The 17,378-nt window shown below is 33.0% G+C and overlaps 1 protein-coding gene across 1 annotated transcript in view; it reads left to right on the top strand.

Moving 5' to 3' along the window:
- CSMD3 (CUB and Sushi multiple domains 3) overlaps positions 1-17,378 on the top strand; it is a gene marked incomplete at its 5' end in the record, with an annotated part of 538,890 nt that overhangs the window by 474,671 nt on the left and 46,841 nt on the right. Inside the window, 4 exons of the mRNA XM_039386640.1 lie at positions 6,111-6,284; positions 7,588-7,761; positions 9,502-9,687; positions 12,817-12,990. Of these exons, the coding sequence (XP_039242574.1) occupies positions 6,111-6,284; positions 7,588-7,761; positions 9,502-9,687; positions 12,817-12,990 (708 nt within the window). The remainder of the gene's footprint in view (positions 1-6,110; positions 6,285-7,587; positions 7,762-9,501; positions 9,688-12,816; positions 12,991-17,378) is intronic.

Raw genomic sequence — 17,378 nt, 5'->3', positions numbered from 1 at the left:
TGGAAATTGTTGAATGGAGATTTTGCTTAATATTTGTTCATTTTTTTTCAGCTTTTCTTCTATCCATTACCCAGTCCTTAATGCAGTGGAATAAATGTTCTGGTTTTTATATGTTTGTATTTGTCCATGTATCATGCAAAGGTTTGTTTTTTTCTGTCTCTTTCATTCTGATAAATGCAGGTCAGAAGTACAGTATTGATGTTACTGCTTGAGCCACTCCTTCTGTCCCATATTTCCTGCAACTCTTTTATAATTGTTTTTAATTATTTGTTTTCAATAGCCTTCCAAGGTGACTCCAACAGTTTTGGTTTGGCTTGTAATTGATCTTAGAATCTGAATATTACTTTGGGCATAAAAAAAGTGTATTCCATTAGGTAATAATAACATTACTATTAAAGTCTTTTAGCCATGATACTTAAATATTCCATGACTTATTGGTATGTCAAACAGGAGTGTAAATTGATAACAGAATAAGTATTTCTTAAATAATTTCTCATCTATTTGCAAAATATATTTACTGACAAATGAGAAAACTAAAAAAAGAAAAAAAAAGGAGGCAACATTGCTGGTCAGTATTTGATCCCTTGATTTCCCTGCAGTACTCTTAGTTTCTTTTTCCTCAGCAGTCCTGTTCTTTTTACTTCCTTATCTTTTTGCATCTGTTTTCCACTTTTTACCATAGTTTTCTGGTATATTTTGATGATACTCACAGAGAGTTCTGTCAATATGATATCCATTTTGCATTATTTGCATTCAGTCCTCATTGAAAACACTACACCTTCAGAGCTTAGCTCCTGTACAGTTTTGTATCTGAACTGCATTTAGGAGGAATAATTTTCTGTCTTATTGCAAAAGACATTTAGCCAGATCTTATGGTTATTATGAATCAAGGCTATCTATTACAACAATCAGTGCTATCATTTTGTTCAGTTTCATTATATCGAGTTCCATAACTAAAATTTTCATCTTCTATATCCTATCCCATTCAACTGGGATAAGTATGACATGTCTCAAATGAGAACAGATTTAAAATTATGTCCCTTTATGGGTTTGCACAATGTTTTTGCTGTGGTAAAATTGTGTGTTGCTCCTTGTTTATACCAGTATGACAAAACTGACATCAGTTACATGGAAGATGAGAGATATATATAATACAAGCAAGTGACAAAATGTTTTAGGGATACCCAGGAGATAAACTGAAGGAAAAGAGTTGATCTTTGATACCATTTAACACTAAGTATGTCTCATTCAGAAACAAATTCAGTTTCCCAGAAAACTATATATGTGCAGTATTCATTTTCCTCAGGCTAAAAAAGAATCAGCAGTAATCTGAAAGCTTTGAAAACTTTTCACATCAAAAAACCCCTTCAAACCCCAAACTCACTATTTGTATATATGTGAACACCTATATATGTTGCAGACACATAATGCACAATGGAAAGCAGAAAAAGCTACTGAATGGCACTTCAAAAATTCATTTCAGAATCTTAATAGGGGAAAATAAATTTATTTGCCACAAAGCCCTTAAAATAAGAGTTTAAATTGAAGTCCTGAAAAACAATTAACAGCAGAATTGATCATGAAAACTACCAGAATATGCATTAATGATTATGAGCAAATCTTTAATGTATAATGATAATTTTGGAATTCTTTTCGTCACAGGTATCTTAATAGAAAATTGTTAAAGGGAAGAATTCTACTAATATTCACGAGAAAAAATGAATAAACACCTTACTTTTGGAAGAAAAGCAACAAAACCAGAATAGAATTGAAAAGAAATTGAGTAATAATTACTCTTACAGATATAAGTGTGGATGGTGATAGGAGTTTTTGTTGTTTTATTTTTTCTTCCTCTATGTTTTTTTTTTCCATGATATTAGAGAAGAAACGATAGCAACTATTATAACCTGAAGGTCTTTATTTCCTCTGACAGAGAACATCTCTGTGGATATGTGAAACAGAGTGGGAAAATAAAACAAGAAAAGATTAAAAGTTATGAAAATTAATTAATGAGTTCGTGACTTTATGGCATCTTAGGGAATTTACTCAGCTTCATAAATTAGTGGAAATTCCAATAATATTCTCAAATGTTCTCTTAACAGGAACTTTGTATACCGTTACATACACTTCCATAGCAAACACAGTGAACTGCTTACTACATGCACCTGACAGATGGTATTTTGAAAATAAAACAAGTGAAGCTGAACCCATCAGTTTGGGGTGTTGGCTTGTTTTTGTTGTTTTGTTTTTTTTTTTCTGTTTTGTTTGTTTGGTTTGGTTTAAATGTTTTTTTATGTCTCTCAGTCACACAAAACATCCCTCGGAAAGCAAAGTGAAAACTGGAGGAAAATGCTGCAAATCCCTAATGTTTCTTATTTCTTTTTAGATTTGCAATGAAAAATGTGTCACAAGTCTGGCATATCCTGTTTTTAAATGATGTTTACTTTCTTAACACTGTCACAATAGGTTTACTTAGAATTCTGTTATGATGGAACTACAGCTTTATAATATCCTTCATGCATTTAGATTTATTTATTTTACACTTTAGAAATCTGACATGGGGATAGAAGTAGGTTCTAATATTTTAAAAATATCAATTTCCTTAATAGTAGTGAGAAGTTTATAATTAGTCATGAATATAGTTAGTGCTCCAAAGATGTAACTCATACAGAGTAGGAGGAAATAATCAAGACAGAGGGATTTGAAGTGATGGAATCATAAAGAGCTCAAGTTGGAAGAGAGCTTTAAATATCCTCTGGTCCAACATTTCCTGGCATAGGGAGATGAAATGGGATTATCTAGCACCCTATCTGCAACACCTGTTTGGTTTCCCACACCTATCCAGTCACATCTTGAAAATTTCCAGTGATGCGGACTCCCATCACATCCCTGGGTGGGTTGTTCCAGTGAATGCTTGTTCTTATTATCAAAAAAATTCTTTCATATGTCAGGATGAAACCTCTCCCAGTGCAACTTATCCTCACTACCCCTCGTCCTCTCCATGTGACTCCATGGGAAGAGAGACCCTCTATTCTCTTTATAGACACCCTTTAACTACTGGAATACTGTGATAAGGTCCCCCCAAGCCTTCTCTTCTTCAGGGACTATCACCTTCAGCCTTTCCTCACAGACAGGTTTTTCAGCCCTTTGATTATCTTCAAGGCTCTCCTTTGGACCCTCTCCCATCTGTCTGCAGTCTTTCTGAAGTGGTGGGGACAAGAATAGATACATTACTTCATGTGCAGCCTGACAAGCACTGAGTAAAGTGGGATGATCACATCTCTACTGCTGCTAGTAATGTTTTTGCAGATGTAGCCCAAAATCCAATTTGCCTTCACTGCTGCAGCTGCACACTCTGACTTATGGTCAGCTTGCTGTCCACCAGGACCCCCAGGTCCCTTTCAGTGATAATGTTCCCCAGCCACACAGATCATGGCCTGTTCTGGGTTCTTTGGTTATGTTGTCCCAGGTGCAGAACCTTACAGACTCTTTATTACATAGTCTTTATTACAAACTCATAGAATTCTGGCTCACCCACTCTTCCAGCCTGTCTAGGTCTCTCTGTAAGATGGCTTTTTCTTTTCACATGTCCACCTCACTATCAGTCTGATGTCATCAGCAGAATTGTGAGGCTGATTTCAATCGCATCATTAATCAGATCATTTATGAAGATATTCAACATCATGTGGCCCAGTATTGATCCCTGGGGATCACTGCCAGCCTGAGTGAAAAAGCATTGATCATCACCCTTTTAGTGCAGCCTGTTAGTCAACTCTCTACCCATCTTACAGATCACCCACTCAACCTGTATCTTGCCATTTTGTTCAGGAAAAGGCTGTGGGGAATGGTATTAAATACACCATTTTGCTGAAGTCCAGGTAAGCAACATCCACTATCCCCCCCTTGTCAACAGAAGGTGTTGAAGAAAGTCAAAAGAAAGAAGAGATTAAAAAGAAGTCTGAGATTTGTGACAGTGAGAGGAAGTAGTTTAAGAGGATGAGAATTTTAAATGACTTTAAATTTTCTGGAGAGAAACAGGGACATTTATGCAAGAGGTACAAATGATTTGCAATGACTTTTCACCTGTTGAAGTTGTGTGTGTTTTTGTAACATCTATGCACAGTTGCAGAAGCTGCTGTCTGATCTTAGTCTCAGGCTTCGCATATTGAATTGCTTCTCTGCACATGAAACAGAGCTTGACCTTTCTGGTGATGTATTCTGCTTCCATTCTGCCATAAAGCAACTGCCATAAAGCCATTCTTGATTAAGAACCAAGCCATATATTGTAATTAAATGCAACTAGAAAAATATTTACTTGAACATGGTCTTAATCACTGCAGACTGTCTGGTTGCACTCTTGACAGAAACCAATCTTTTCCAGCTCAGTTTTTTATTTCTCATCTGGTTAGTCCTGTTTATCATCAAAAATGTGGTAGGATAGGGAAATTAGTCCCTTTGGGGCATGTTCAAAAAAGTCTACTACTTCCTGAATGGATTATGAACTTCCAGAAGAATCAAAAACTGCTCTGACAAAAATTTTATAAATATGTATTATGCCATGTAATCCTAGAAAACATAAAACAAATTTCAAGTATGCCTGGTCCTTACATAACACTGAGGGAAATGGGGAGGGGACAATGAAGGCAGAATACAACCTTAAACAGTACCAGATTTGGACTCCTGCTAACTATACAGAAGTCAAATTGCAGTCACCAATTTAATAAGTGTGAAGGTTCGTATACAACCTATATTGTAAATTCTGATGTTTTTATCATGAATCATACAATGAAATACAATACAAGGCTCAATTTATAAGAAAATGGAAGATTTTCAATTTTTTTTTAAAGACACTTCTAGCCCCAAATGAATGAGGCAAAATGCTGAAAATTATATCACAGTATTATAAGCACTTAAAATTTCAAAGGAAAAAAACCAATCCAAACCATATTACTTCTAAATGTCCTTTCTTATTTGCAATTCCATGCTTTGGGTGTTTGTTTGTAGGGGCTATTTGAGGAGAAGTAGAGGAAAAAAGAAGAGCAGAGGAATTTGGGTGGCTGGTAATAATTTTTTTCACAAAAGTACTGCCTGTTTTTCTTGCTTCTCTACTCTTTTTTTGCAGTGAATTGTCTACTGTATCTCATAGTCTTCATGAAGTCAATTATTCTTAGAGGATTTTTCCATCAGCACGTTTTTTGCTGAATCACAGTGCCCATTTTCCAGGATTCATTAAGAAAAATAGTAATGAATGACACATAGTTCATTCATTTTCCCAGCTTCTCTTTAGATAAAATGTCTCTTTGTGACTGTCATAGTGCTTTCATGGCATAAATACAGTATTTCTCATATTTTGAAAATACAGGGTAGAAGATTAGGCCTAGACAGAAAGATTCTTGATTGCAGGACATTTGGCAGCAGTTGTGCTGACTGCCTTCAACCAAAACACGTTAACGTCTTTGGGATTCCCCTGGGATCAATAGGACAGAAAGAATAGAAAACAATCCAGAGAGTCAGATTCCAACAACAAATTGTCCAAGTTAATTTTTTTACATTGTAAGGAGGCTATATTTATAATGTCCACATGGCTTGATATCTATAATATTTATATTATTTTATTTGTATTTATATTATTTTTTAATATTTATTTAAATGTATGATGGTTAAATGTTACCTGTATTAGGTTTAATCATAACTAAAATAAAACTAAGGGAAATAATATAGACTTTTTACAGGTTATAATAAAAAGAAATTACTCATATTTAAAAAAAATTATTAACATATATGACATTTAATCTCTTTGCTATGTTGTCTATTTGCACTTCTTTATATGTGTACAATTCTACCTATACAAGTACAATACTACAGATTCCCCCAATTTAATAAAAATAAAAATAAAAAGGAAAGATATTCAGCATTTCTCTGTTTTAGTTAAGGAGGTTTATTTAAAATTTCTCTGGCATACTTACTGATTTTTTTTTTCCTTTTTTCTTTTTTCTTTCTTTTTTTTTTTTTTTTTTTTTTTTTTTTTTTTTTTTTTTTTTTTTTTTTTTTTTTTTTTTTTTTTTTAATTTAATTGTTATTTTTATTTTTTTTACTGTGAAAAAATCTAGCTGGTCACTGTGGTATTCCAGATCTTATAGTCAATGGACAAGTAATAGGAGAAAATTATGGATATAGAGACACAGTTGTATACCAGTGCAGTCCTGGTTTTCGGTTGATTGGTTCTTCTGTAAGAATATGTCAACAGGATCACAACTGGTCTGGTCAGCTTCCATCTTGTGTGCGTAAGTAAGAATGACAACACATATGGATTTATGTTGCAGGAATATCTATGTCAGAAAGATGAGGATTGAATTTGCAACTTAGTGTTCATTAAAAAAAAAAAAAGTTAAGGCAGGTCCTCAAAAGTGTGTGGCTACACAAAACCTATAACTCATGTATCAGGTGAAGTTAAGTGTTACCACTTAAAATTTCCACTACATCTTTTAGCTACTAAATACCTGGTGTTTATACATGGGTATGAAACATCAGTACTCAAATTTGAAAATGGCTTTATGACCCACAGTGGCTTTTGGAAATATTTTATGTGCATTTACTATCACTACTGATAGTTAGATAAGTAGATATTCTTGAATTATACTGTCAGCTGATGATTATACTGATAATCATTACACCGATGATTAAAATATTTTCTTCAAAAAATTGTAATTTTTTTCCTTACTATTCCTCACAGAGATGCTGGTATGTTTTCTTTTGTGTGATACGTGTGCCAACATATCACATAAAAGACCTCTAAGTAATAACAGAAAATTCTGTATTTAATTTAGGAAAATTTGAGATTTCTTGAAGGACTCTCAAGTAAATTACAACTGTATCTTTGTGGCACAAAGTCTCTCAATGATGAATCATATTCAATGCTAATTAATTTATTCTGTGATTTTTTAAATTTTTATTTTAAATTAATAATGAACACTTTTTTTATCAACAACTGGAATTTTTTACAGCATAGAAGAAAATGCTTATAAAGTTTTTTGAATAATTTTGTGAAAATTAATTTGTGTCTGATTTTCCTTACTGATTTTTTCATCTGTTTTTTATGGGCACATAAAATAAACTTTACCTTCTCTAGTCAGTTTTTGTATAAATATGAGAAAAATTTCACTGTACCCATAATGTTTCATATATCCAGTCATAAATTTATAACTTCACTAATATTTAGGCCTCAAAGATAAAATATTGAGTTGATACTAAGACCTATTTGTAAGAAATAATACCTGAGGAACTGAAATATATTTTTCTTAAATTTCAGGCTATATGTAATGAAAATCTAGTACTTGCTCTTCTCCTGCGTCTTCAGAAGAGTTTTCTTCATTTACCTTCATTACTGCATGTCAAATTCTATTCAGTTTATTTAAAATAAGTTCTTGAATTTGAATCCATCATGGGAAGTCCTCAGTGTCTGATAATATCAAAACTTGAAAATACTATTATATGATACTATTATATAATTATTATCTATTACATAATAAATAATGACCAGTGATAACAGCACGCTCTTTTTTGTTTCTTTGTTTTGTGCTTTGTCAGCTGTTAGCTGTGGTCACCCTGGTAGTCCTATTTATGGAAGAACAAGTGGAAATGGTTTCAACTTCAATGATGTTGTGACATTCTCGTGTAATACTGGGTATATTATGCAAGGACCAACCAAAGCACAGTGCCAAGCTAACAGGCAGTGGAGCCATCCACCTCCAATATGCAAAGGTAAGAATGCGGAATATACAGGTTTCCAACTAAATGTTGGAAATTTAAAGTTGAAAACAGAGGGTAAAATGACACTGTCATGACAAAGTGATCTCCCTCTTACTGAGAGACTGACTAACTAGCATACTAATCATATTATTAAGGATATTTTGTGATTCTATGATTTTTCACATTCAGCTTATCTGGATAACTGTTGCAGAGAAACTTTCTTATGTGCCTGTAGTTTGTATTGATTTTTTTAAAACCATTCCTACAAGCTCCTTAAGCAAAATTATGCAGAGATAATTAAAAGCTTAAATCCCGAAATAATGTTCTCTGCATTTTTGCTGACATAGTTCTAGTAGATGCATAAGAAAATCTGTATTTTATTTCTCTTATGTTTCCATTGATGCTCCATTGAGCATCTTTATTTTTAATTTTTTTTTCTAATTTGTTAGCCAATTTTTAATTCATTTATGTTGGTTCTCAATGCTCTAGATAATATTCTAAAAAAATAGTATTGTGGAATTAGTATTGTGGAATTTGAGTTTTCATAAGTACTTTTAGAAATGTTTTGCCACATTGTCTTTTTAAAATCTGTTGTTATGATTTTTTAAAATATTTTAATTGTTTTCATTTTGAAAAATGTATTTTTTGCTGTAGCCTACTTGAACATATGCAGAAATGGTGTTGCTTTTCAGCATCTTCTCTACAGCTTCTATGGATTTTTATCTGTACATTAACTAAGTCATATTATGTTTTCATAGGAATTTTATTTACTATATTTTCCTTCTAATAGGTGTTCTCCACTTTCATTTGATCACTTTGCCTTTAGTGATGTTGCCAAATAGTTTACAGAACTTAAGTTTCCAAGGGACTTCTTATTGATGGGAAGATATTATTTTTAAAATTTACAATACTAAACACTCTGTGTTAGGGTACCTACTTAATCTCATGTTCAGTCCAGTTGTTCTCAATCACCTCGGTATTCTGGTATTGCAGAGTAATATGTCAATGTATCTGATAAGTTATTGATCAGTAAATAAGTTGATCGGTTATGCTTTGAAATTTTACACAGTCCTGAAATCTTATACTGGTTTTAGAAGAGACTTTAAAACTAAAAAGAATTAACTTTGGGTAGGGCATCATTAATTGTGTCTGTCATGTGCAGTGAAATCAATTCTAATGAAAATAATTTTATTTGCTTTGAGGTTAAATAACAATAACAACAATACTACTACTTCTACTAATAACAATAATAATAGTTCCCCTGCATATTTGTAAACTGCCTAAAGTGAAATATTATAGGAAAGGCCTCACACCTTTACGAAGACTGAATTTGCAATTGTCATATAAATTCAACAGCGCACTTGTTGTTATACTATTTGCAATATGCTAAATAGCTAGTTTCCTAGCCAACTATAATAATGGTGGAAAACTATTGAAATGGTCAAAGTTCCTTCTATTTTATTTCAAGTACTCACTATTCCAGATTAATTAATAGATTATTTTCATTACTTTAAATACATGCTTAATAATATGAACATAGACAACACTCTCAGGCACATGGTATGATTCTTGGGGCTGTCCTATGCAGGGTCAGCAGATGGACTTCAGTGATTCTTGTGGGTCCCTTCCAATGCAAGATATTCTATGATTCTATGGTTGTTCAACTGACATAAGTGATAGGAGACCATTTAAAGACCGTTTTAGGAGACTGTATTTGTATGACTCTTAAGTCTCTGCTCTTTTTCTTTTTAGTGGTCAATTGTTCTGATCCTGGAATTCCTGCAAATTCTATAAGAGAAAGTAAAATAGAACATGGAAATTTCACATATGGCACAGTGGTATTTTATGACTGTAATCCTGGATATTTTTTATTTGGCTCTTCAGTTTTAATTTGTCAACCAAATGGCCATTGGGACAAACCTCTCCCTGAATGTATTAGTAAGTAGATAATGAGTTTACTTCTGCAAAGAATGTGGGCTAGACTGGGTACTATTTTACACAACATTTCCATCAGTCTCATGACAGCAATTACGATAATCATGTTTAATATACATTTGTGTGTGTGCAGTACTGATGAAAGGTCTCAATAGCAGCTGAAGCAGCAGTTAGATTGTTATTGCATGTGGCAAATGGGGCAAGCAATAGTCAAAACAAACACCTCTGAATGCTCCAGCGTAATAATCCCTGATAGCAGGAACACAAGGTCAAAACATATCTATTGAATTTGCCAATACCTGTCTTCCACTGGCCACAGAGTTCTTATCACACTGAAACCTAAAACCTACAGTATGCAATTTTTGACTTATATCAATACAGTCATTTCTGGACTTCTCTCGGGACAGCAGTTAGATCAGACTATCTATGAAGATACCAAGCACTGTAGAACTCCTAAAGTGTCCTCTGGATAATGTCCTCAGTTTACCACAGTAGCAGATCTACCCGAACATCATACTCATATGCAACCTATCCACTAAGGCAAGTGGATCAACACAAATAGGTTCTTTATATTCTGGCTTGTCATGAACAACTTTCTAACTGTGACGTAGATATAGCCAGAGATGTTTCTTATGTTTTTAATTGGCTGGGACAGCTGATTTACCTGGTTCTCTATTAGTCTATGAAAAGGGTTTGGTTTACGGTCAAAATTTTTCTCTGAGAAAGGCTGAAAGCTTTATTTTCTAGAGATTAAAGGGAAAACAAGTTAAGAGTTTCTTATTTGAGAATTATGGACTGATATTTGCAATATTGTAGATATTTGTTCTCAGGAGGCTTCTCCAGTTCTGCTATTCTCTCTCTAAAAATAAAAGAAGTATGAAACTATTTTCTTATTACAGCTAAAACTTTCATTTATGGAACTTTTCCCTTTCTTTAATGGGATAAATAGTTTGATTGCAAGTCACAGTTAAACTAAAAAAGAAGTGTCTCTTGGTTTCACATTAAATTTAAAGGTAACATTACCATTTCAGAAAGAGAAATGTTGCTTAATAGTAACATATCTACAAAGAGAGCAGAATTTTAAGGTAAAGTTGCAAAGATTTCTTCTTTCTACATTTGTATTTTTATCTCTCAGTCATTTTTTTCTGAATTGTCACAAGTAATTTAATGATACAGCTTTTATTTTAAACTGAGCTTTGGGAGTAAGAGTGTTATCTGTACTTTTGAAAGGGCATCCTCCCCTTTATTTGTGTTGTTTATATAAAGAGGTCAATGATTTCTACCTGGGTGCTGTCCATGATATTTTGTAATCACAAGCTTACCAAAACTTATTCTGTTGCAGCTACTCAAATTTTTTGTAAGAACCTTTCACCTCTGGAGTATTTTGCAAATTATTGCTGGAGAGGGACTTTTTTGCGAGGGCATGTATTGATAGCACAAGGGGTAATGTAGCGGTTTTAAACTAAAAAGGGTCAATTTAGATTATATATAAGGAAGAATTTTATATTTTTTTCAGTGAGGGTGTTAAAATAGAAAAGAAGAACTTTTTGGAAACAAAATGGAGAATGAATTAGCATTAGCAGAAAAAAAAGAAATACAATCAACTTTTCATATGAAATCCTAGCCTGAAAATATGAATACAAATTAAAGTTTGTAGAATGCATAATCAATTTAAAGGTAGCATTAAGGGTACTATACTTTTTAAGATCAGTTGTTAGGGATTCAAGACTTTTAGGCATAAATGTAAACAAAAAAGGGAAGTGTGTATAGAAAAGCCCAAAGCTGTAAGCTGTAAGGTACCAGTATGATATTAACTTTTCCTCTATGACATCTGAATAGGACAAAAGAATCAATCAAGAACAAAACAGATAATGAAATATTCTGAAAAACTGTGAATGTTTTCCACAAGAAGAAGTCTCATTTTGTTGAATCCTGCATGATCAACATGTCTTTTTATTAACAATGTTCCAAGTTTGCAATCTCTGCAATAATACATAATAATAATAGATTTTAGTTATAAGGAATTGATTAAAAATAACATGCTGACATCAGGTGCTCAGTATGTAAAGCTGACTATTCTGATCATTTTACTAAAAGTCCCACAAGCATAAAAGTTGTACACAGGGGTCAGTGACACCAGGTAGAAGCAAAGTCATTGACATATCACATTCCTAAATCATTTGTGGGGCTGTCGGGAGGGTTCTACACCTTGGAAGTTGGACCCTTGGAAGAACATAAGTGCAGAGCAGTATATACATAAATTAAAGCTCTAAGACCAAGAATAACTACTAGAGAAAGACAAATCACACATGATTTTGGTTATATGCTGTGTTGTACAATCCCTGTACTGTTGCCTATATCTGAAATGCTATGGAATTGAATACATCCTCAACCCTGATCAGGCTTCTGATTTGGATTTTCTTTTTTAAATAAAAAAATCCTGCTGAAAATAGTATTGAATACAATGAAGTTTTGGTAAAAACTACAGTTGTATGATTTAAGGGCCTGTTCTACTACCCCGATATTTGCAGCTCTAATTTGTGGGTTTCATGGTACATAAATATCTTTGGCTGAGATAAGCCGCATGCCATGGACAGGTGTAAGGTAACAAGAAATCAAAGATGCAGGCCTGGATTCATTCTGTGAACATAGTGAATTTGGTTTATGAATTTTAACTGTGCATTTCCTGAACGTGACATATTGAGTTTGCTTTTAAATTAACTCTTTGCTCTCAATTAAGAGAGATGAATTTCTGCACATTCTCTGCCACAGCAGTGACTAGGGCAGATACTGTCTACATGTAATTTTTCTCTGAAGAGTACAAGCATGAATGTATGTTTGTGTGCGTGCATGTGTTCATGCCATAAAGATCAACTTAGTGAATGAGTGGTTTTGGACATTGATATCTGTATCTAAAATACCTTTTTTTTGACATCTCCAAACATTTGTTTCACAGCTTTTGGTCTGAAGTATATTTTGCATTCTAATCCCATGATGTTACCCCTTTCCCACATACCCTAAAAATTTCAACCTCTTCACAAACTTTATTTATGCAGTTATGAAAATGAAAATTGCAAACTGTTTGATCAGTGATAATAACCTTTTTTCATCTCCAATAATTATGCATTGTAGTGATTGACTGTGGACATCCTGGAGTTCCTCCTAATGCGATCCTGTCTGGTGATAAATACACATTTGGGTCTACTGTCCATTATAGCTGCACAGGCAGACGATCATTGTTAGGGCAGTCATCTCGGACATGTCAGTTAAATGGACACTGGAGTGGATCTCTCCCTCATTGCTCAGGTAATATTTCTGAATTAATGATTATATCCTGAAGTTGTTTAAAATTTATTTTGATATTTTCAGAAGGTCATTTAAAAATCTGGAAAATCACATATAGAACTAAAGTACCACGACAGTAGAAGCAGAAAAAGTAAACCCAAAATAAGTATAAAGTATCCACGAGAAAATAATCTGGAAGAAGTAGGCTTTCTTGGTGACATTTAATATGAAATTCACAGATTGTGAAAAGAAACTGGTACTTGAAAAATGTCTACTGATTTGATGACACCTCAGGTGTAACTCGATTGTGTAATACATTCCTCTGTATAATAAGGCCAAATGGGCTCCACATAATTTCAAGGTAGGATGCTTTTTTTTTTTAGGAAACACTATCTAATCCTCATAATAGATTAACCCTCACCAAAGTCAAGATATGTTTTCTGAATCACTTATTGCTTAGGAATATTGTGTTTCACAACTTCAGTTTGATTCACTTTAACAGCAGTGATCAAATGAAAAACATAAATCCAAGTCACACGCTAATTTGGGATTTGGCTAAATCCCATTTGTTTTTGTAGACTATGTAAACAAATATTGTGATAAATGTTAACCTTGTTATTAGTTTTAATTCTCGGTAAATACTGGGGGAGGTTATTTCTTGTCATGCTCATGTTTCATTATATAACTTAAAAAAATCAGTGGGGTTTCTTTAAGTTGCGTAATTTAGATAACTTAGATTAACTTCAATGGCAGAAAATAAGTAGAAAACAAGTGACATTTTTTCTTAGATTACAACTATGCCAAAGCTAGAGGTGAAAAATAAATGGTATGCAAATCTGACTACTACTATACTAGTTTCACACTAAAAATCCAAGGTTCTTCAGAGTATTAATAAATAATAGAATCATAGAATGGTTTAGGTCAGAAGGGACCTTTACAAATTATCTAGTCCAACCTAGTAGGGACATCTTCCACTGGCTTCATCTAATAGTTTTGGTTGGAAGGGATCTCCAAAGATCATCTAGATCATCCACCCTCACCGCAATGACAAGGGACATATTCCACTAGATCAGGTTGCTCAAAGACCTGTACAACCTGACCTTGAATACTTCCAGGGATGGGGCATCCACAAGTTCTCTAGGCAACCTGTTCCAGTGTCTCACGGAACGCATCATAAAATAATGTCTTCTTTATACCCAACCTAAACTTAACCTCTCTTAGTTAAAACTGTCGCCTCTTGTCCTGTCACTACAGACCTTGATAAAAAGTCACTCTCCATCTTTCTTATGTATTTTATACATTGAAAGGCTACAATAAGGTCTTCTGGATGCCTTCCTTCCCTTTTTCAGGTTGAAGAGCCCAAATTCTCTCAGCTTTTTTGCATAACAGAGGTGTTTCAGCCCTCTGATCATATTTACGAACTTCCTCTGGACCTGCTCTAACAGGTCCTTGCTCCTGTTTTATAGGGAACTTCAGAAATGGACACAGGAGTCCAGATGGGGGTCTCACATATTCTAATCCTATTTTTTTCCCTGCCCTCATCTCTTCAAAGTATTTGGTTATAAACTGATTATGTCAGCTACAGTTTCAGAGCATGCAATTTTACAGCCCATGGCAGAAATAGTTGAAAATTAATATAAAATATTAAAATAAAACTTCTTGGTTAAAATCTTGCATTAAATTCTAAAGCATTGAAAGAATTTTTCAGTATCTGAACCTTCCTCTGCAAACTCTTAGGAAGCTAAAATGTGACAGAACCTAGAAAAATGGAACACGTAATTTAATGCCTGAACTTTCTATAAATAAAGCAGAAGGAAATTTGACATAATTAGAACAAAGATCAAGTTCTTATAAGCTTTGATGTTTACAACTCTGCACTAGAAATCACACCTTAATGTAAAATAATCTTATTTAATAAATAATTATATATTAATGTAATTTGCAAATTTGAACCATGTTAGTAAAAAGTGAGTTTGCAGTTTACATGCATCAATATTTGTTTTGGAGAAAAAACCTGTTCTTTAGATAAAATCTAAGGCTACTTATTTTAGTTTTCCATGGTCTTCATAAGAAAAAAAAAAATTAAAAATCTAAACTGTGAATTACAAAAATAATTAAAGAAGTAGACAAAAATATCAAGGAATACAAATAGGAAGCCTGAAAATACGGATGAAAATATCAAAGAAGCCTCACTGAAAAAAGGACTATTCTTATAATAATTCTCCTATTGAGTTAAATAAGTGTTGAAATATCTTGGGTTAAGCATTTCAAAGTGAGGTGCATTATTTTTTTTCTAATGATGGCTTTTTTACCCACAGATAGGAAACTCTAATCAAATCTATTTAATCTTTCTCAATACATGAAGAAACATTTCCTTGACATAAATTTAAATGTTAATTATAATGAATCAAAATGTATAGAATACAAACTCCTCTCTTATTTTCCTTAGCTGTAGCATACCAAACTATAATTTTGAGATTTTGTATTCAAATTGTATATCTGAAATGTTTTCTCATTATAAATAATGAGTTCACTATACAGAACTTCCATATTTTGTATCTAAAAATACGTAAAATCATCAGCTAATGCATATTAAAGCCTTAAAATTTGCGTATTTTTATATTATTGATAATAAATAGCATAGAATGTTCAACTGAAAAAAGGTACAGCATGCTTGACCTTTTCATCGATGAAAAAGAATTGAAATAGAAAATGCTAGGTCAGTGAAAATAAATAATCAAATTATTTCACATCAACCCTATGACAGTTTCTTTTTTGTCACATGACACTGAGCTAGAAGGAATTGTCATGTCCCATTGATATATATTGCCATTCAGAAACAGTTTTCAATCATCATGTGCACATCAGATGGAGTCAGAAATTTTCTGCAACATAGAATTCCTCGTAAGTGCAGCAGGGTTTTATACATACTTAAGTAGTCTAAATACCCTCCATTTCATTAAGATTAAACGTGAGCTAAGAATTTGTTACACATGTGAGTGAAGGATGGCTCATAAATTACTGTAAAAATCACTTAGTTGAGTCTGCATGAGGTAATAAAAATATGTTCTCTTATGATATCATTGCTTATATCACTGTCACTTCCTGATGTGATTAGTCATTTAGAAAGATTATTTCTGTAACCTTCAATCAAAAGAGCTGGTGGTTAGCCTTCCTAAGATTAAAAGTGTAATAATTCACAGTAATAATTAGGCATTAGGAAAGAACACATGATTTCATTTGGAAGAGGAATATGTGATTTCTACTTGGCTTAGCAAATAGCCTATTTTAATTTTTTCATCATAAAATTATTTTAGGCATACTGCCAAGTAACTTGTCACAAATTGAACTGCTTTGTGAAGACTTTGCAAGTATAGAATAATGAATAGGCCCTGTTCAAATTTTGTCATAGTCTAAATAAATAATACTGGCAAATGTGGATTCCCAAAAAAACCTTGATATTCTAAAAAGATGCAGCAAGCAGACTATTTTCAAACAAGAGGGGTGTTTGGTTGGACACAAAGTATTTTGAAAGTTTATAAAATGTTTTTACTTACTATAATCTGGAACTTTTAGTCTTTTTAATCAGGTTTGGCAGACTACTTTACTGATCTGTGTCACATAATGAAATGCATAAACAGAGAACAGCCTAAATTTTTGAGTCTGTGATTTTGAACCAGACAGTTCTTATACTTACTTGAGTTAATTTGCTATTTCTGAAAGCATTAAAATATATAGTACTGTGTACTCCTTGGATATATTGGACTAAAACAAGTATTTGTCATATGCCACAGTTATCACAGGAAAGTAAGCTAGTTCTACTCTTCTTTTTACTATCCAGTTCTGTACATACTTTTGTCAGCAAAGAGATGTGTCCAACCCTTCACTCTCACCAGCATTGGTTACACACACACAGTGCCAACCAAGGCAAGAATAGCTCTGTTTTTCCCTCCATGTGCTACTTCAGGCTCCTAACTTCTCACAGAACCTCTAGATAGTGAGTTTTGGTCTTCTGCATACTTGGAGTAGGCAACTTTATGTACTATTTCTATGTAAGAATTTTTCTTATTATTGCTATTTAAACTTAGATAAACACCAGAAAAGTATGGCTATTCTACATAACACAGCCTTTACATAATTGGAATAATTCTTTCTAGCTGATTCTTGAAATATTTCACCTTTATTTACAATAGTGTAGCTAATTACAAAATAGTGCAGACATTCTCACAAAAATATTATTATGTTTTACTTATTTTGTGTATGGAAAACATTTGTTTTATTTGCAAGTTGTTACAGAAAACTGTAATCTATGGGCAAAAACCTGAACAGTGCAACTCCTAGAATTCTAGAATTCAACTCTTTAGTATTGGAACTCAGTATAATATGCCTTCATCTCTTATGACATAGAA

Source organism: Pipra filicauda, unplaced genomic scaffold, assembly GCF_003945595.2.
Source record: "Pipra filicauda isolate LSUMZ 115617 unplaced genomic scaffold, ASM394559v2 scaffold497_size843975_pilon, whole genome shotgun sequence".
NCBI classification, from domain to species: Eukaryota; Metazoa; Chordata; class Aves; order Passeriformes; family Pipridae; genus Pipra; species Pipra filicauda.
The sequence above is the reverse complement of the archived record's forward strand: the minus strand, read 5'-3'. Positions and strand labels throughout refer to the sequence as shown.